The sequence below is a fragment of the Convolutriloba macropyga genome, chromosome 3 (assembly GCF_964194025.1).
Source record: "Convolutriloba macropyga chromosome 3, txConMacr16.3, whole genome shotgun sequence".
In the NCBI taxonomy this organism is placed as follows: Eukaryota; Metazoa; Xenacoelomorpha; order Acoela; family Convolutidae; genus Convolutriloba; species Convolutriloba macropyga.
In genome coordinates, this window is record NC_134470.1 from 78,141,828 (window position 1) to 78,163,591 (window position 21,764).

The window sequence follows — 21,764 nt, forward strand, 5'->3', positions numbered from 1 at the left end:
CTTTTTTTAATGCGATTTTTCGCTTGACCGATTTTTCGTCTGACGCATTTGACTTTTCGTCCTCAAAAACGGGGTAAACAGGTAGCGCCCGGCGGGAATTAAGTGCTCTTAGAGCCTTTCAGCTCACTAGTCTTCAAGTATGCGATACACAGAATCTGTTTTGGAGACTTGCACTTGTGGTGCGAAGGGCGGTTCTTAGAGATTGACTCACCCCCACTGTTGCTACCCCATCAGCCCCCCCCCCCCGGTGCACACCCCCCCCCCCCCCCCCCACCGATGGGCTCACTTACGCCCGCTCAATTAAGCTAAAGCTAGCCTCTCTGTTTTGGAGACTTATACTTTTGGTGTGAATGGCGGTTCGTAGAGGCTGAACCCTTCCTTCCCCGCACACGCACACACAACACCCCCCCCCCCATCCACACACACACATTAGCCCCCTCTTACTTCACGCCGTTTCAATTAAGCTAATGCTAGCCTCACCAAACCATGGCTAGCTACTGTTGAAGCCAGCCGGTCGTTTGAGAGCAATTCGCCCGACGTTAGTCGGTTGTGTTCAGATCTGAACAGCCTAAAACTTAATAGCTGAATGCTTTTAAAGCCCTCCATTAAAGCCCTCTTTCTGATGACATAGTTTTTAAACTGCTATCGAACGAGTTGAAGCAATTACTGTAGTCGTGTCTTTTTATGAAGAATTTTTAATCGACCGCTTTGTTCTGGGACCTTCCTTGGCTCTCATAAATTATTTCAGTTTTTAAGTGACTTTTTTAACGTGATATAAAGTGCCTTCTCATTCACATATTTAGAGCACTGAACTGTGTTGGCGGCAATATAATGAAATCAAATCAAAAGTGCGCCGAAATAAATTTCATCTTTTAATCTAAATCGGGTAATTACATGATTTGGAGCCCCTTTATGCGGTACACTTATCCAGGCTAATACCCACCGACTGGAGAACGCTGCAAATAGTTTTTTCCTATGCCCGTGGTTTGAGAGCAAATCGTCCGACGGGAGACTGTCATTTAATTTTTAATGTAATTGAATATTTATCTTTAGCCTAATTGATGATTAAAAAGCTATTAATGTCACTTTCGGATCAGTACCTCAAAGTGTGATAGGAAAGCCACAAGCAAGTACTCCTTTGTGCAGGAACGTCCTTTGGGAGTGAGTCTTTTATAAAAAGATTTTTCACTAAAAGTTGCTTAAGATTTAAAATCCTGACTTTTTCAATTACCTTTTTCTTTTAATTTTCGCTCTTCAAAAGTTCTTTTAAATCCCCTTCTTTCTTAGCTTTATCTTTGTCAGTAGTTCTTTTAAGTTGCCCTCTCCTTTAACTCAGAGCCTCATTGAGGCTCATTCTCAACATGAGCCAAATTGACAGACTTTTATCTGAGGCTAGAATGACAGCAGAAGAATCAACGCAAGACGAAAGCGATTTTACTGAAGTAAGGAATAAAAGAAAACGTTTCAGAAAAGTGCCAACTCCAATCAACAACGTAAGGCCGATTATTGTTTCAATTGATCCAAGACCATCACAAAAAAGCAATCAGGTCGAAGTTTCCAGCCGTCAAGATTAAACAGATAAGAGAACTGAGGAACAATACCGACTTCTTTATTCAGCCAGAGGACCTCGCTTCAAGAGAATGTTCGATGCTGTCACTAAACCTAAATCAGGCTTTCCAAATGCCAAAGTGAATGCAAGGAATACACTTCCTAAGCCTAAAACAAAACCAAGTTTCGTCATTGTAAACGTTCGCCACAGCATTACTGAAGATGAGGTAAAAGAAGAACTTTTAAACAACAACGCAATAAACGCCACCAAAGTTTCACGAATTACAAGTCGAGCAACGGGCCAACCAACAAAATTAATACGCGTGATTACGGAATCAAACAATCAAGTCAACGCAGCTCAAAAACATGGCGTCAAGATAGGCTGACAGCTATACCGATGTGAAGCAAGCCGAGAACCACCACATGTTATGCAATGTTTCAAATGCCAAAAATTGGCCACTCAGCAAGGGATTGTACTAATGCAATCCGATGTCTTCGCTGCTCGCAAGATCATAGTGTTAAAGAATGCACTGTTGCCAAAGAAAATGCCAAATGCTCAAACTGTGGCGGTGCTCATGCGACAATTTATTGAGGCTGTCCAGCATATCAGCATAAGTTAGCAGAGGCCTCAAAGAAGATAAATGAACACAAATTCTCAGCCGTAGCTAATAAACTGAACTCTCAAGCAGAGACTGACCAAACGCCGTCAACTGAAAAAATTGCTGTTCTAGTAGCTGAGTTTTGAGCAAATTACGAACAGTGCTTAATACTATGTCCTACAGTGACATAATAAATATTGTCTAACAGCGCCTCACGTATCTTCAATGAAAATTTTGATAGCCAGAGAATACATGACAGCATAAACAGCGCAAATACAGCTCCTGTTATTTCAATTCAAACAAAAAATTTACCAAACAGCCAAAACTTTTCGCAAAATGGATAAGCTCAAGATTTTGCAATGGAACTGTCGCGGACTAAACAACAAAATAAGTGATCTGATTTTGTTTTCAATAGAAGAAGAAATAGATGTAATTCGTTTGAATGAAGTTAAGAACTGGAAAAAAACAACACCCCTCAACAACTTCATTGTTGCAACGGAAACCTTCAACAACGGTCATCATGGCTCTGCTATCTTAGTGAAGAACAGCATTGTTATGAAGCGATTAGAACCAGTAGAAAAAGAAACTGATAGCAACGGAAGAACACTAGAAACACTCAAAATTTGCCTTAAGTTGCCCACTTTCGATGATTTTTGGATAATAACTGCTTAAAATTCCCCTCTCTCGACCGATAAAATATTTTCAGGAAAACTGAAAAATGTCTTCGTATGTGGGGACTTCAATGCGCCCCACCATGAACTAAACTGCTCCTACGATTCTGAAAATGGAGAAAAGCTCCTAAATAATATTGACGAGGGCAATTTTAAACTGCTGAACAACGGTTATCACACATATCAGTCGTTTGACGGAAAATGCAAAAATATGTTAGATCTGCACTTTTGCGACAATTCACTTTTTGCGCATTTTAACGACTTTCAAGTATCAGAAGATTTAGGCAGCGATCACAAAGTTACAATTACGACACTGAACCTGAGAAAAGGTGAAATTTTTCAACAAATCAAAAATTAACTACAGAAATTTTAGAGAACATACAAGAAAATTACACAGATCTCTGGCCTGTGAAGTATCCAAAAAAGAATGAACTAAATGAGTTCAGCACCAGTTTAGTTGAATTAATACGCAAATCTTTGGAAGACTTCTGCATTAACAAGAAAGAATCCCCTACAGTGTTGAGATGCAAAAACTGATAAAACTGAGGAGAAAAAGGCAAAGAGCTCAAAATGGCAGTTGGCGATCAGTATACATCTTTAAGAACGGAGATAAATTACCTACAGAAAGAAATTAAACGATCAAGGATGGGATCAGAAGACAGAAAAAGAGCAAAGGTCTTGGCGAGTGCATGTGATAAGGGTAGCCCAAACAAAAAACAGCAGAATACCCAACATTATTCTACAAAGATTGCGTGGCGGTCACCGACAAGGAGAAAAGCGAAATGTTCAAACAGCTGCTAAAGGACACAATAAAAAATCACGAAACGGATTCATCAACAATTTCTGAATTCTGCGACAATATTGAAAATGAAACAGAAGCAATAATAAATACAAATGAACATACTGAACAACTTGGCATTGTGGTTACAACAAAAGAATTTGATGAAATGTTGAAAGAGACGAGAAAAACATGCCCTGGGCCGGACCAAATCTGCTACAAAATCCTTGAACAATTACCTAAGAATTTTAAAGCCCTTGTCTGTCTCCTCATATCTAGCTCCATAACAACTCGTATGTTCCGGTTAACTGGAAAGAATCCCAGATAAAAATGATACCAAAACAAGACAATGACCGATCGAAGGCTGAAAACTACCGACCCATTAGTCTTACAAATTGCATAGCCAAAATATGTGAAACTGTTGTGAAAAATATCGTTATGGAATATTGTGAAAGCCAATATATATTCGGCGACTCAGAGTGCTTACAGGAAACGCCGCTGCACCACAGATAACCTCATTAAACTCACTCAGCACGTCAGTGAAGCCTTTCAGTGATCCGAAATGGTTGGTTTCGTATGCTTGGATGTCGAAAAAGCGTTCGATGCTGTATGGCGCCTAGGACTCGTGCACAAATTAAAATTCGATAGGGCTAAAGAATTCATTTATAAGGTGGATAAATTCATTCTTATCGCAAAGGAATGTGTTCGTGAAGATAAACTGCACTGTCAGTGATAGTCTCAGCCCGACAGCTGGAGTACCTCAAGGGGCGTAATTGCTGCCTTTCTCTTTCTCATTTACGTCAGTGGTTTGCCGCAAATAAAAGCCCAGATCTCACAGTTCGCTGACGACTTTGCCCTCTACTATAGGTCACGATCCCCCAAATTAATCGAAAAACATCTTCAATCGTCACTGAATAGTCTAATTAATTGGTGCGAGTCATTGAAAATCAAAATTAACCCAAATAAAACTCATTACCTGATCTTTAAAAACCCCTCAAAGAAAGAATCTTCTCTAGAGCTCAACATAAAAGGAATATCCATTCAGGAGACACAATCGATAAAATTCTTGGGTATCATTCTTACTCCACACTTCAAGTGGAATGAACATTGCAAAGATTTAATACGAAGAGCAAACAGCCGGCTATTCTAACTCTGAGGGCTTAGTAACCTAAACGTTAACGAAGAAAGCCTAAGTTTGGTTTACAAATCTTGGATCAGACCACTATTTCTGTACTCAAATGCTTGCTGGCTGGATCAATCGCATGCCCTTATCAATAAAATACAAAACGTTCAAAACCGAGCCCTAAGAATTTGCCTTCGAAAACCAAGATGGTACCAGACTCAAAAACTCCACGAAGAGGCAAACATGAAGTCAGTCAGGGAAATGCAGATGAAACTGGCCAACGGGTATATTCAAAGGGCAATCAAACACAACATACTATCTGTATCAGAGCTGATATATAAGAAATGACAGTGCCCGCTCAACTCTTGCAAAAGCACTCTTGATTATCTAAATTACTAAATCCTCTAGCCGCATACACAATAGACTAGGGGCTAAGATGACTGCTCAGAATAGTGATCAATTAAACAAAAGGAGGATCAATCCCAGTTTAATCCCGGAAATTCAATATCAAAGATCCTCATCTTTCAAACAACAGAAATGGGCTCAATGACAATAAAATCAAAAACTGAGAAAAGAAAACTATGGATACAGGAAAAAAAAAGTACAACAGCAAACAAGAAAACATATTGACAGATAGTGCAAATGAAAACCTGGCAGAAAAACCAAAAGTAGCTGTCGAATGGCACAGTTGCGAGGAGCACAAAAAAAGGTTTAATAAAGTGAACATAACTACGGTTTGAGTCCAACTCCAGCAACTGTACATTTATTTTCTTGAGGCGTTTCCTCCATCCAATGAACTGCATCAAATTTCTAACGTCTTGAAGAGGAAAGTGGAGCAGTTGTCAGCAAAGCGAGGATTATTAACGAAAGAATGAACATTTCTTTTCTCCGACCGGGGCTCGAGTCCAGCTCAGTTGCCTCCAACTTTCCTTATTATAATTAATTTATTTTTTCCCGCTCTTTTAACAATATGAAAAACAACAGAACAATCAGACGTTTTAAATGTATTCGGCCAGCCGCTTGCCTAGTCAATTCGGGGCCAAATACAACTCAGTCTTTGCCATTCTCTGTCCATCTCATTCAATTGTCTTCATCTGTTCGGCCAGCCGCTCGCCTAGTCAATTCGGGGCTTAACAGATCACAGCTGTCATCTATTTTGCGTAGTTATTGACCAACATTTACGCCTTCTTTCGAAGCCTCTCATTTCTACTTTATCGATGACTATTTTACTATTTTCCTCAACACTCCACTGATTTAAAAAGAAAACGTCTGTGAGATTAAACAAAAACATTCACTCTTGTGCTGCGCGTGGTTTGGTTTCAGTGGTTTTATGGTTTAGGTTAGCGTAGCACTTTTATTTATCAATTTCTTAATACTGTCACTTTTATATTAATGCATTTTCAAGTCAGAAACAATGCTTTTATTTATTCTTTTTCTTCATCTCCTCATCAATCATAACCGTTCCTCTTTGTTTTTCTAATCAATCCTTTCTTTTTCGACATCGAAGCAGGACTATTTGAAATCAGGGCCACCGATCTAAGCCCTAGCTATAATTGAATCAAGCGGACAGTAACATATTCGAATAAAAACTGAATTTTTGTAACATCATCAATGACACTTAGCGCGGACCGCTAATAAAACAGCAGAACTGGGAGCTTCGGTTCGAAACCGTTCGAGTCAGTTTGTCAATCTACGTTTTAGATTCGCAACGACTTAAACATTGAAAGAACGAAACAAAAAACCTGCAGAAACATAAGTCAACTTAAAGCAGTGAACTATTACCTCGAAGAAACAGAACATCAACACGCGTGGGTTCGAGTCCCACCCACGCCCATCGAGCATTCAATGTTTTCCCATTCAATTTTATTTTATTTTTATTCATCATACTTCCCTGAAGAAACTATCACACTCATTTTAAACAATTTCCACGAGGCTAGCCAAGAAAACGATCCAATAGCGTCTGTTTACGTCACGTTCAGCCAGCAGAAGAAGTCCTCCATGGTACTTGAACTGGCTGAGTGCATCTGAGGCAGAGAAAGTCTTCTACTACAGTTATATAGAACTTTAAGTCTGAACAAAAACTTCTCGAACTTCTCAAACTCAATTTTTCCAACTAAAACTCCTCTTACTGTGTATATAACGGTATATATAGCTTCTTTCACCTCTGGTTGTACATAAATTGTTTTGTATATTTTTAATGTAATTGAATATCTGTTTTCAAGATTATTCATTGCTCGTTGATGATTTAGCTGATCGGGTGGGAGAAAAAGGATCCTGAGATTGTCATCCAGAATTAGTTGCGACCGTTTTGGACTCAAAAACTCCACGAAGAGGCAAACATGAAGTCAGTCAGGGAAATGCAGATGAAACTGGCCAACGGGTATATTCAAAGGGCAATCAAACACAACATACTATCTGTATCAGAGCTGATTTATAAGAAATGACAGTGCCCGCTCAACTCTTGCAAAAGCACTCTTGATTATCTAAATTACTAAATCTTCTAGCCGCATACACAATAGACTAGTGGCTAAGATGACTGCTCAGAATAGTGATCAATTAAACAAAAGGAGGATCAATCCCAGTTTAATCCCGGAAATTCAATATCAAAGATCCTCATCTTTCAAACAACAGAAATGGGCTCAATGACAGAATAATATCAAAAACTGAGAAAAGAAAACTATGGATACAGGAAAAAAAAAGTACAACAGCAAACAAGAAAACATATTGACAGATAGTGCAAATGAAAACCTGGCAGAAAAACCAAAAGTAGCTGTCGAATGGCACAGTTGCGAGGAGCACAAAAAAAGGTTTAATAAAGTGAACATAACTACGGTTTGAGTCCAACTCCAGCAACTTTACATTTATTTTCTTGAGGCGTTTCCTCCATCCAATGAACTGCATCAAATTTCTAACGTCTTGAAGAGGAAAGTGGAGCAGTTGTCAGCAAAGCGAGGATTATTAACGAAAGAATGAACATTTCTTTTCTCCGACCGGGGCTCGAGTCCAGCTCAGTTGCCTCCAACTTTCCTTATTATAATTAATTTATTTTTTCCCGCTCTTTTAACAATATGAAAAACAACAGAACAATCAGACGTTTTAAATGTATTCGGCCAGCCGCTTGCCTAGTCAATTCGGGGCCAAATACAACTCAGTCTTTGCCATTCTCTGTCCATCTCATTCAATTGTCTTCATCTGTTCGGCCAGCCGCTCGCCTAGTCAATTCGGGGCTGAACAGATCACAGCTGTCATCTATTTTGCGTAGTTATTGACCAACATTTACGCCTTCTTTCGAAGCCTCTCATTTCTACTTTATCGATGACTATTTTACTATTTTCCTCAACACTCCACTGATTTAAAAAGAAAACGTCTGTGAGGTTAAACAAAAACATTCACTGTTGTGCTGCGCGTGGTTTGGTTTCAGTGGTTTTATGGTTTAGGTTAGCTTAGCACTTTTATTTATCAATTTCTTAATACTATCACTTTTATATTAATGCATTTTCAAGTCAGAAACAATGCTTTTATTTATTCTTTTTCTTCATCTCCTCATCAATCATAGCCGTTCCTCTTTGTTTTTTCTAATCAATCCTTTCTTTTTCGACATCGAAGCAGGACTATTTGAAATCAGGGCCACCGATCTAAGCCCTAGCTATAATTGAATCAAGCGGACAGTAACATATTTGAATAAAAGCTGAATTTTTGTAACATCATCAATGACACTTAGCGCAGACCGCTAATAAAACAGCAGAACTGGGAGCTTCGGTTCGAAACCGTTCGAGTCAGTTTGTCAATCTCCGTTTTAGATTCGCAACGACTTAAACATTGAAAGAACGAAACAAAAAACCTGCAGAAACATAAGTCAACTTAAAGCAGTGAACTATTACCTCGAAGAAACAGAACATCAACACGCGTGGGTTCGAGTCCCACCCACGCCCATCGAGCATTCAATGTTTTCCCATTCAATTTTATTTTATTTTTATTCATCATACTTACCTGAAGAAACTATCACACTCATTTTAAACAATTTCCAAGAGGCTAGCCAAGAAAACGATCCAATAGCGTCTGTTTACGTCAAGTTCAGCCAGCAGAAGAAGTCCTCCATGGTACTTGAAATGGCTGAGTGCATCTGAGGCAGAGAAAGTCTTCTACTACAGTTATATAGAACTTTAAGTCTGAACAAAAACTTCTCGAACTTCTCAAACTCAATTTTTCCAACTAAAACTCCTCTTACTGTGTATATAACGGTATATATAGCTTCTTTCACCACTGGTTGTACATAAATTGTTTTGTATATTTTTAATGTAATTGAATATCTGTTTTCAAGATTATTCATTGCTCGTTGATGATTTAGCTGATCGGGTGGGAGAAAAAGGATCCTGAGATTGTCATCCAGAATTAGTTGCGACCGTTTTGGTTTCAAAAGGTGTAATTGGTTTCTTTACAATTTTGGCAGTAGTTGGCAATGGTTAATAGTGGTGAAATCTTTATTCTTTTGGATCCGATTTTCTGTTTCTGCATTCATTGTCAATTTTCTCAATTGCTGACCTTGTATGATTGAATTTTTGGCGTTCCTTTGAGCTGCCTTCAATGTGTGGGTTTGATTTTGTCTTGTTCTTTTTCCCGAATAGCTTAATTGCCCTCAAACGAAGTTTGTGGCAGTTCTATTGGTCTTGTTGGCTTTTTTGTATACGATTTCTTAGTCGTTGAGCACTTTCACGAAAAGGTTTTCTAGTCTCTAAGAGTACAAATCATCGAAGCTGCTCAGAAGACATTAAATTATGGCGTGACGACCGTTTTTTATGCGAATTTTGACTCCGTCGCTCCAACCACACGTAATCGTCCACTTCCACCCCCCTCGCAACCGGGTTAGTCGGTTATTAATTGCTCTCGAACGAAGTTCGCAGCAAGTATTGTAAACGTGCTGGTAAACGTTATGTTATTTCTTGTTCTCTATTGTGACGTGAAATGGTAACGGCAATATATTCATATAGATTGCTTTTGGTCATAAGAACTTTGTATCGAAGTTCTGGGGATAACGATTTCAAAAAAAAATTTAAATAATTTTACTAATTTTCAGGTATTATACACCTGCTATCATTATACAACCTGCTAAATTGACCGATGCGTTTTTATTGCGACCTGTGACGTCTTGTTTTTCCGTTTCAATGCAATATTTGTGCAATGCATTGTTGAGGTCATTTATGCATTTTTTAAACTACAATTAATGGGTGCCGCCATTTTGAGTGGGCCGCCATTTTAAACTACATTTAGTGGGATGAGGTCTAATTGGGGCATGAATTTTGTTCATTCGTTTTTATAATGTTTTGGGCATGTGTGTCTTACTTCACTCTCAAAATAAATTTTCTTAACTTACTTCACTCTCAGCACTTACTTCACTTAAATTGACTTTTGCTTACTTTAATTAGAAGAGTTATTGTCATCAAATATGCCTCACTCTAAATAATGGGTATTTAAATGCAGCTTTAAAGTTCATACGTCTAAGTTAGTTAGAGACATAAAAATTTTGCTACTTTCCAATTCTTGTGAATTGATCTGTTTCTCCATTTTGACATGAACTAACTTTCTACAACTTACGAAATGCTTGATTGAAAGTTTTTCCTAAAAACAACAGTGTCTTTAAGTAAAAAGTGACTGATTCTGACACTTTTGTTTTTTCTCAGCTCTCGATAACGTTCTCTTTTTTAAAAAATCGTCGCCCTTATTCTGTTTTTTGACAATATTTGGTCGTCAGATTATTGACAATCAAGAACAACAGTAATAAACAGCAAAAATGACCATATTTCTGGGCTTATCTTTTTGTTAATTTGGAATAAAGCTGTGCTCCAGTGAAAACCGGGCAGTATTGAGTTTTTGACAGTATATAGCTTTCTATATACATAGGCGGCTCCTATATATTTTTTTGCTTCGTCTAACAGATTTTTGTTTCGTCTTACCCTGACTTCTTGGAATTGACTTTTTCAATGACGTACCTCACTAAAAAAATGACTTCTGAACTCACTTATGGAACTTTAAATTTTATGAAAATATACTTGTTAAAGTTCAATAGTGTGCATCTAAGTAGTGCCAAACATATATGCCCTAATTCTTGATTATTAGAGTCTTGAGTTTTTGATTTCGAATATTAATTTTGGGATCTTTAATTTGTGCCCCCCCCCCAGTACGTTATGCGCCCCCAGTTACAGAGCACGTGCCACTACATAGTAAGTCATTATGTAAAAAATATTGCACGTGCATCTGAGGGGTGCAAATAATATGCGCCCACTAAGCTGAGGGGGCACAAACAGGAAAGATCCTAATTTTGAAAGACCATTTAGGGCTTTCTCCTTATAGAGCTTATGTGTCTCATAAAGATGACAGTCGGAATCTAACCCAAAAAGTCTAGTGGTCTATTAAAGGACTGGTGATCGATCTGTCTATCTAATCTCTTTAATTGTTTCAATTCATGGAAGGCCCCATGCGTCTATCGCGGCTATTTTCTGGCAATCTGCCGGCTATGTTTTTAAACGACCCACGTGGAAACATAGCACCATAAATTTATTTGTTCGTTGCTGTTTCTGTGTCTGTTTAGATGTTTTGAAAATCTCTATTTGGATTTTTTCAACTAACTAGTTGTTTAACACCACTGTATAACATAACATGAAGAGAAAATAGATGACATAAAACTAATGATAATTGCCGTTAACAGATTTCAGTGTCTTACTGAAAATTTAGTTCGCAGAATTCAAATGTGTTAGAACGTAGGTCCTAACAAGTTTTATGCCCTGCAAAGTTTGTTTATTAACTCACTATTACGTTTTTATCCATTGTTTTTTTCTGTAATTGTATACAGCAAATAATTTGTTTTTCAGCAAATAATTTGTTTTTCAGCAAATAATTTGTTTTTCAGCAAATGATCTGTTTTACAGCAAATGATTTGTTCACATTTTGATAGTAAAAGTGTTAATTTTTTGTTTGCAGAAACTATTATACTTCGTTTTTGTACTGAACTTTTCGAACTGGGACTCGTTCAGAGATCTAGCAACAAATTAGTTGCATTTTCGTATTGCTTCCAAGCTACAACTCGAGCCTAGCTATTTTGCTGTACGCTTCGTTTTTCGTTTTGTATTGTCGTCTGACGTTTACGCCGGATTGCCTAAAGGGGTGGTTTTTTCACGAGTTCAATATAGAACAACTGGGTAATGAATGCTGATGAAATAAGGCATTGGTGTAAAACCATTCAAGTTTAAGTTGTTAGTGAAAATCATAATTTTAATTGCTGCGACACCGATAGCTGACGTAGAGCTATTATCGGCTTTCTCTTGCCATTTGCTCATTTCGTTGCCGACTTTTTGTTACAACCCGTGCACACTTCAAAGCTTTTCGTTAATGCAATTTTTTTATTAGCCGCGAAGCGATAGCGGCTATTATTGGGGACATCGTGGTTTTTTTTTATTCGTCGTCTCCATCGATGATTCTTACGACCTGACTTCTTGGAATTGACTTCTTGGAATTGACTTCATTGACTTCTATTCCTTTGCAATTAAAATTTGTGTACGTGACGTCATTTCTGCTTTTAGGTCAATTGCGTGACTTACCTCACTCGAAAAAATGACTTCTGAACTCACTTATGAAACTTTAAATTTTATGAACATTTTAATTAAAAATCAATAGTGTGCATCTAAGTAGTTGCAAACTTATATGCCCTAAATCTTTAATATTAGTCTTGAGTTTTTGATTTCGAATATCAATTTTGAAAATGCTCCCCTTATAGACCGTATTTGTCATAAAATTGACAGTCCGAATCTAACCTAAAAAGTCTAATGGTCTATTAAAGAACTGCTGGTCTATCTTATTTCTTTAGTTGTTTCAATTCATGGAAGGCCACAAGCGTCTATCGCAGCTATTTTCCGGCAATCTGCCGGCTATGTTACTGAGTTGCGTGCTTGATGGGATTTTTCAGACCTATAGGAGCCTGTTATCTGTTCAGTGCTGTAAATATTTTTTGTTATTAAGGATTAATTCACTTTCTTCAAAATGGGATGATTGAAAATCCATTTAGTTTATGTTTAATAGCCGCCATTAGCTTCTCAACAGCTATTTAGGTGCTCTCCTTGGTTTGAATTCGCTTTACCTTTCGATCTCGTTTTCATTTTAAACAAATTACGATTTTCACGTTTGAACCGCGACATATTTCACTCAACTGTTTCAGCTGAATTGATTTTAAGTTCTTTCACTCATCGAATTACGTAATTTAGTGTGTTTAGTCAATGTCAAAGAGCAAAATGAGAAGAAACGGGATAAACCGAACTTGCTTTCTTTTTGAAGCATTTTTCTGAGCGGCAGCATGTTCTGTCTAATTGGCTCATACAAATTATTCTGCAATTTACTACTTAAAGAATATGAAGTCAAGAATGAGTTTTTGCCAGTCATCTGGCATTTCATACCATATTACTGTCGGTATCGAATTATAATTTAAAATTGATTTCTGCAAAGTCGCTGAAGATTAGTATGAGGCTAAAGTAATAATGACACTCGCCTGTTCTCTGCTAGCCTTTCTTGTTCCTCAATAAGTGAAGCTGTTAAAAAAAGGATGATGTTGCGAAACATTCAAAATTGTCACGTTTTTAAACTATGTACAAAAATATGACATTTGATTGAATGACCAGCATAGAATAGATTACACAAAAAGACATCAATGCTCATTCACTTAATTCAACAAATTTAAAATCAAACATTGCTCAATTGCATTATATTACTCTGTCGGATTGCAAGTTTTAGAAAATGGAATTGAAAAATAGTTTCATTGCTCTGTTGTGAGATTGAAAAAGTCACTGGGGTTTTAGCAGTTATTGATGAGGGATCAGCTTATCAAGAGTTCATTTTGAAAACTAGCTCTGGTACAATCAGTACTTGTGTCGCTGTACGTTGTAGGGTCTGTCTGGGACTGGGTAAATGTCTCGTGTGGGTTTGCTAGCTGGTTGGAATTGAAGGAAAAGACTATGGGGTTTGAAAGTGAGGCAACATTGCTCAAGTCATTTTGAAAATCTTCGTAAAAGTTGCCATCGCAATTAGTTTTCGCCAGCGTGTGGTCTTTTGTCTGTAACCATTCATCTTTAACGATTGAAGTAAGGCGCAGTTTGTCGCTCCTTGAAATCAACTTTTCGTTTACTTCTGTTTCGTTGTTTTTGTCGTTCTTCTTGGGCCGTACTGGAAGAAGCTCTTTAGTCTGGATGTCATAGTGGTCACATTTAAGGTTTGGGCATTTTACTTCCGTGTAGTTAATTGGGCTTTTGGGGTTTACAGATTGAAAAACTTCGCAATTATAGTGCGTGTTTCGAACGAGTTGTCGCATTCGAAGTTTTTGCGCAGCTTGGTTTCGACGATGCCTGTATATCAACACTCCACCGACCAGCATTAAACCCAGCACTGAAACTGTCAGTAAAAAGGATATCTGGACTATCTGCAGTGTCGAAACGTGGGTAACTGGAATTGGTTTGGGGGACTTGAGTCGCCGTTTCCGTCCAGCATATTCCAAACAATTTTTTCCAATCCAGTCCGATTCACAGACACAAGCAGGCTGGAGTTCCAACCCGAAAGTTCTCTGTTTTTCACAGTGACCGTGGTTGCCACAATCGGCTAAAACGGTTTCATCTTTATTGCATTTTAAAGATTCGTCTCGACAAGAGAAAAAACCGTCGCCGTAAAAACCTTCTTTGCATTTGCACGTCAAGTGTTCGTTCATATCTTGAAGACAATCCGCGTAATGGTGACAGTGGTGTCTATTCTGTTCACACACAGCTCGTGATACAATTTCCAAGTCATTGTAGTCTTCCTGGTTTGTGAGTTGAGTTGATTTACAAGTCTTCCCATCCAAAGTTAAAGTGAAGTTCTCATAACAACCGCAAACTACGTTATCTTGTAAGGTACTGCATGTGTGATCACAACCCCCGTTTTCTAGCGAACAGGGACCGTAATTGATTCGTCGATCATTTAACGGTTGAGTTACGTGGTAGATTAGCATAGATCGAAGTTTCCCGATTTCGGTTCGTTTGTTTTTTGACAGGTTCTCCAACTTTTTTCCCGAAGTCTTGTTGAAAGTAACAACTTTCCAAGATCTGTCCCAGTCTAACGTGTAAATGACGTCGTCAACTATTTGCAAATTGAGTTTGAACACGTTGTCGTTGAGGTTCACAATTGAAGTCGACCTGTTTTCGGAGTTATTTTTGTGACTGATGTCGAAACTGTTTATATCTGCGTTGTCTAAATCGGAGAAATATAACCGCTCGCTGAGGTAGTCAATTGTCAAAGAAGTGGTAGCATTGCTGGTGTTGAATAACGTTTCCAGGTTGTTGGTTGCCAAGTTGAATTTCATCAAATGTGTCTTGGCTTTAGTCCCAGATCTGTCGGAAGACTCGGCTATAAAGTACAGTTCTCCAGTATCCGAATCTATTGCCAGATCACGTGGTTTGGTAAGACTTCCAATGACAAGGTCGAGTACTTTTGAATTATCTTTTTCGCTGTTGCCCACTCGGAAGCTGTAAATGGCGCCTGTCGTTGATTCGCTGACATAAACAGAATCATAGGACCAATCAATGGCAATGGACGAGAAGCTGTATCCGTTTGTAGAGAAAAGTGTAGTTGTTTTGCTGTCTGTTAAATTAAGTTTCCCGATTGTCGCGGTTGTGGGACCTATGAAGTAAATGCAGCGTTTTTTATGGTCAATGGACATACTTTGGACTCCTTTAACGTCGAATGATTTGACAATCGACATATCAGGAATTGTGAACACTCGCATGTCATTATCTGTTGCAGCTATTAGTCGCAGCTCCGTTTTGTCTAACAAACAAGTTTTCTGGTCTTTTGTGCTCAGTTTGAACCCTTCTGGGCAGGTACAAAGGAACGAGTCAAGTCCTGTCTCTTCACATCCATGAGAACAACCGCCGTTGTCTCCAGCTCGGCATCCTGTGCAAGTTTGCTTGTCAGGTTCCAAATGACTTCCAACTGGACAAGTGCACTTCGCAGAAACACCTACACTGTTCAAGTCCACTTGTATAATTCCAGCTGAGGTGTCGTTGTATTGAACACAACCATGGCTGCAGAGATTTTCTTCACATGATGTCATGAAAGCTACACAGCTTCGACCATCGTTGCCAATTCGCTTATTTGGGGAGTCACAATGACATTTATAGCTACCAGGCACATTTATGCAAGATTGATCACAAAGATTGGGGTCCTGGTCGCACTCATTGACGTCATTGCAGGACTTGCCGTTGACGTGGAGTTCAAAACCTGGTCTGCATTTGCATTGCGAAAACCATTTGTCAATAACCTCGCACTCGTGTTCACACTCGTCACAGGGAACGTGCTTTGGATCCATTTGGCTGTTCTTAGACCAGAGAACAATTTCATCCGGTTCGAAGTCAAGCTTGAATTTGTTTGCAGTTTTGCTGCAGTTGTTCATCTCACACACAACCAAGTTTTGATGGTTAGACAAGTAGACTAACGAAGATCCGTAATGCAGAATTTGTGACGTCACATTGCCTTGAGTAATTTCAACTGTGCAGGATAGATTTCCCACCTGTTGGTCAATGAAACACGAGTAGACACTGCCAGCAGCGTTTACTAAGTAGATCTTTGAGTCGTAGATGTTAGTCGAAACCCGGATCCGAGTCTGTAAGTAGTTATTAGTCGGTGTTTTGAAATCGTAAAGCTGTTGCTTTGAGTCTAAATCGTGAATTGTGAGCTTCGATTGGGCTCCTAACTCAGTTACGAAAAGAAGTTTCTGAACCGGGTCAATTGCAAAGTCGCCTATTTGTTGGTTGACCTTGGAGATGTAAAAGTCATACTCCCACGCATGATCGAGTACTCTCAGGATTCGAACGTCCATGGCGATTAATAAGGACTGATTCGCCCAGTTGAATGCCAGTTTAGCATTGGGTATCGTAGCATTGGGTGAATCTTCCTTATTGCGGTATGTTTTCAGGGTTTCAGTGTTGAACACCCACAAGCCATCTCTTTCCATATAATAAATCTCGTTCTTTGAAGCAGCAACTGTGAAAGAAATGATTTCACTTTTCGCCGTGAACAGAAGCTTACTTGATTGAAGTCCTTCTGAAATATTCTTCCCAAATTGAACCCGATACATTTTCCGTCCGCTTGAAACCATAGCAGTCAAATTTGAAATCGTTTCACAGGAGAACCCATCGGTAGATAATGTGAACCCGGGGTAACAATGACACATAAACGATCCTTCAGTATTATGACAGTGATGCTGGCAATTGTTCAAAGATGAACTGCACTCGTCAATGTCGATACAGTTAGCAGAGATTGTTTCCACATTTTCCCTATTTCCGTTATTAGCAATTTGTTGACCGAGTTTAACCCGGTCACGTGGTTTGGGTTCGATTGATTGGTACCCCGAAGGACACAAGTCAGAAATGCTTCGAGTATCAGCTGCTGTAGTTTGAGATAAAAAGGTAACAATCAGTACTAAAAATAGCATTAAAGTGTTAAAATTTGCGAATGATAAATGTTGCTTTTTTCTGTGATTGTTTGATAATAATTGCATAATTGCTGAATTGAAATTTGTCATTGTTTTGGAATAGAAAGTGTTGAGCATCGTTTGTGAATAACGAGATTTGTAGTGGAATATTGAGTGATTGTCTGAACAATATTGAAGTAGCGTAGGAGCTGGTCTTGTTTGTCTCTTGTGTCTGTGTGTGGGTGATGATTGTCCGTCTGGATTTTCAAAGTCGTAAAGTAGCATGCGAAATTGCATCTGATAACAGTGCAGGCAGGCGTCGAAGTTGATTGGCATAGTTGCGCAGTTGTGGTCGAAATTTCTGAAAACAGAGACAAAGTTAATATCGAAAAAGAGGTTGCTGTTTGCGAAAAACGTTAGGTTCCAAATTGGGGTCTTTCCCCTTATAGCCCCCATGAAATTATAGCCCCCCATTATGGTATAGTTACCATGATTGGGGGGCTATAGGTTATCTGACCACTAATCTGGGGGGGGGGGGTATAATAGGGAAGACCACCAAATTGACAATCGATTTCAAAAGTGCTCTCTTCATAATTGTTTGAAGCACGTTGTAATTATTGAGATAATAACTGATTTGAAACCACTCTCGAAGAAGAACTTTAAGCCTTTTTAGTGTGCTTGTTGATTTTGACAAGATTTTTTGGGTAAAACGGTCATTGAACAAAACATTTGGGTATCTTCTTGCTGTGCATTAAACTGACATCCGTTATGTAAAAAAGGTTCCGCGGATTGAAAGGATAGCGCAAATAAATTAGTACAATAACTCCTGCTCGCAAATTTCTCTATTTTGAGATTGGGACAGATGTTCGAAACTGAACTTACCGTACCTTTCAAACTATTACTAACTTTTGTGGGCAGATGTTGCGAATTCTTTGGTTTAATGCAGAAGTCTTGTCTTATCAAAGGATTTGCTTAACATTAGTGACGTAATAGGGCTTATTCTGGTTTAGAAAGCGGAGAGAGAGAGAGAGCTTAAAATAGAAACGGTTCAGTTCCAGGACAAGTATTTAGCCGCAGACCACTTTTCCGTGAAGAAGAGAGGAAAAATAAATAATAGATGAACGAATTAGACGTTTGATCCCAAATTCCAAGAAATCTGAATTATTCAATGACGTAAATGGTAAAAATGAACTGACGCAGTTTCCGGGTGAAAAATTATCGCGTGCGTAAATACAGTGCATGCAATGAAAATAAAGCCTTAATAGGTATGGAAAAGGTGTTGATGAAAAAGATAAATATCAAAACTCTACAAATAAATGGGCAAGAGATAGTGTGGGGTTAATCGCAACTGCGGTGGGGTTGTGCGGTGCTTATTGTAAAATGGATATTTTTAGCTCAGGCGACCTGGCTGGGGCCATAAAAGGCGAAGAACTGGCTACCCGTTCTAGTGTAAAATTTGCCATTTTATTATCGTCACCGCCTGTTGTATAAGAGATAAATCTCCTGATTTTTAGACTCAGTTGTGTTTTGTGCCCAATCAGAGAAAATTATTTTTGGTGGTTGATTTTTTTTTACAATGTAATAATAGATTTCTCAATAAGCTAAAAGTAACGGTAGGTAATATAAGGTCTGAAATATATCCAGCTTGTACGGCCAGAAAAATTTGGAATAAGGTACCGAGATGTGAATAAATCCAAAATTTGTTTTTTGTTGCAGGTCCCGCTTGCGGACTACAGGAGGGTATTTTTTTCTCCTTTTTTACCTGATGCTAACCTCATTTACCTTTCAAGTGTTTAGCATCTTGTCTGTTCGCATGTAAGGTCGACGATGGAACCTGTTTGAAATTACTATAGTGAGTTATGTATGGTTATTGAAAAATAGACTTTAAGGAGTGTGCTAAAATAGACTAACTTTAAGGACCGTGCTAGTGTTGAGGTTAGTGGGCACAGTAGCATGCAATACGGGGAATTAAATGGCAAGGAAAAATAGACTTACGATGCAATTTTTGGCTCAACCGCTGGCTGAATAAATGGTAACGTGCTTCCTTATCCGGAAGGGTTGTAGGGATAATAATAACAATAGTAATTTTAAATGCAGTGGCGTTGTAATGTGCTGCTGTTGTTTTGCAGTTTCCGACGAATATGTATGGGTGCCGATTTTATTGTTGTTGCATACACTCCAATTGCTAAATATATCTATGCACCTTTAACTAGATAGCTGGCCACCGGCCAAGAGAAATAATACCAAACTTGTAGTTGCCGTTTACTTTGACAATTTTCTGGCCTATCCGGGCCCCGGCTTTACCGTGCTGTATATGGGGCTGGGAAGGTATGTCGTGAAGTTATTGTTTTTCTAGAAACGGAGCCGGCAATTTACAGCTGAACAAAATTGCTCGGGGCGATTTTGGGGATAAATTTACAAAATCTCCCTGGCAGTAAAGTGGTAAACCAGCAGTGGCTATGCTCCTTGGCTGTCTTTTATCTTGCTAGTTATCTGGTTATTTATGAAGTTTAAATGTACCTGACATGAACTTGTTAAATTCTAAATATCACTCTTTATTAAGTAGCAACAATAAGTAACCTGTGGCTGGTTTGCAGGATTGCAAAAATTAGAAATAAGCTTTATTTTAAGAACTGGCGGTGGGCGACTGTTTGTCAGACGATAAGACAAACGATGTTGTCGCAAATGATGTTCGAAATGAAACTATAATCGGTGACTGTCTCGTACCTTACCTTAAAAGTTGTTTAATCTGGTGACTAATTTAGAATTGATGGTATTACTTAGTAGTAATAACAACAGTGAGCTGTCCAAGCTAACGTCAATCTTTCTATTTGTGTATTAATAGAAGCTTTATAAAAGATGTATTCAATGCTGAGTAACAGCCTAATCGGTGAGATTTGGTAACCTTTTGATAAGGGCCTTAAGCGATAACAGCTGCTGTTTGATGGTTTTTGAAGTCCTTGCGATTCCTATCAACGTCAAACGGATAATAAGATGGTAGTAGAAGGTGCTTGGCTGATTGTGTGTGCTGTCTTCAAAAAGAAATCTTCAAAGGCTGTCTGCCTTCTTATCAGAGATTGTGATGGTAACTTCACAATGACAGTCCTACTCGAAATAAGCGATCGAATATTTCTCAATGTGACTGAAAGAGATTGATGTTAAAGTGTCTTTATGCTACTCAAAAGACAGACGTGTAACGCTATGGAAATCACTTGAGAAGTGGCTGCTGTTTCTATTTTTAATTCAAAGCTATAAATAGTGGGAAACAAAGGAAGCTGAAACAGTGGCGGCAATAATTTTGTGAAGTACGGTTCAATTATTGAAAGCGTTATGGATTTTATAGCATATCAAATTTGTAGCATTTGGCGTGTACTTTTTTGCGAGGTCTCATGTTGTATAAACAGATATCAATAGCATCGTTTTTTAAATAAAATTAAGAGCATCCTGCATGTCTAACCAAGTAAAAATTATTCTGACCCCTTTTTTAAAAAAATTTTTCACCACCAAGATTTTTTGTCAGAAGGCTGTCTGCTCACAGACAAAATTGCACAACATTTATACCGGCTGTCCGTTTTCATAAAAAATGGTAGACATTGATGTAGGTTAAATATTTGTCCACAATTTTTTCACTGCTGTATGACATTGTTCCAACCCTCAAGAAGGGAGGTGTGGCTGTGATGAAGGACTTAACTGTTTTCATCTTCATTTCTGGTGTCGTTTAAAAGCATTTGAAACATTAGAAGATTTTTAAAAGTAATTGTTCCAATATTGTTTTAAAATGGGGGAATATAAATGCGAGGCTGGCTTTTTCTCTTCAGTCAATTTCTCTCTTTTTGTTCACGCATCGTAAAAAAACGACATTTTGTAGCCCTCAGGATCTAGTTTTCATTTCTTAAAAAATTATTCAAAGTTTGAAAGAGGAAAACTTAAAAATTTAATAATGTTTAATTGAGTTTTGGTTGTCAGGAGAAATTTAAACCGTTTCGAGCGGAGAAGTTAACTTTTTTAAAACTGTTTGACCAAAAATTTTGAAATTAAATTATTTAATAGCCGCGAATCGATAGTGGCTATTATTGGGGATATCATGGTTTTTTCTTTTTTGATTCGTCGTCTCCATCGATGATTCTTGCGACCTGAATTCTTGGAATTGACTTTTCCAATTTCAGTAATTTCTGCTTTGGAGTTAAAATTTATGTGCGTGACTTAATTGTTCTGCTTTTAGGTCAATTGCGTGACTTACCTCACTTAAAAAATGACTTCTGAACGCGCTTAATGAACTTTAATTTTTATGACCCTTTAAAAGTTAGAGGTCAGTAGTTTGCATCTAAGTAGCGCCAAACCTGTATGAGCGCTTATTTCTTTAGTTGTTTCAATTCCATGGAATGCCACGAGCGTTTATCGCGGTTATTTTCCGGCAATCTGCCGGCTATGTTCTCAAATGTTTGTTAGAAAAACTTTTTCATCCATCTCGCTGTCTTCTGCCGATTAAAAATTATTGTCTGAACCAATTTTTCTGGATCAAAAAAATGCTTGGAAAAGAAGACTTCAGGCAATTGAGAGCTTTCAA

The 21,764-nt window shown here is 38.2% G+C and overlaps 2 protein-coding genes across 4 annotated transcripts in view; one reads left to right on the forward strand and one right to left on the reverse strand.

Annotated features, from left to right (window-relative positions):
- LOC142336485 (uncharacterized) overlaps positions 1-21,764 on the forward strand; it is a 117,158-nt gene that overhangs the window by 78,543 nt on the left and 16,851 nt on the right. The gene's annotated exons all lie outside the window — the stretch shown is intronic.
- Positions 13,308-20,780, reverse strand: LOC142336484 (uncharacterized). 3 transcript variants are annotated; one of them, XM_075385365.1, is made up of 2 exons: positions 19,193-20,780; positions 13,308-17,558 (listed from the first exon to the last, which is right to left on the reverse strand). In XM_075385365.1, the coding sequence occupies exon 2, from the start codon at positions 17,531-17,533 to the stop codon at positions 13,577-13,579; it is 3,957 nt and encodes a 1,318-aa protein (XP_075241480.1). In that variant the 5' UTR covers positions 17,534-17,558; positions 19,193-20,780; the 3' UTR covers positions 13,308-13,576. The 3 variants fall into 3 exon arrangements, with proteins under 3 accessions (XP_075241480.1, XP_075241481.1, XP_075241482.1); XM_075385366.1 differs by lacking the exon at positions 19,193-20,780 and adding an exon at positions 18,104-19,182; XM_075385367.1 differs by lacking the exon at positions 19,193-20,780 and adding an exon at positions 18,085-19,182.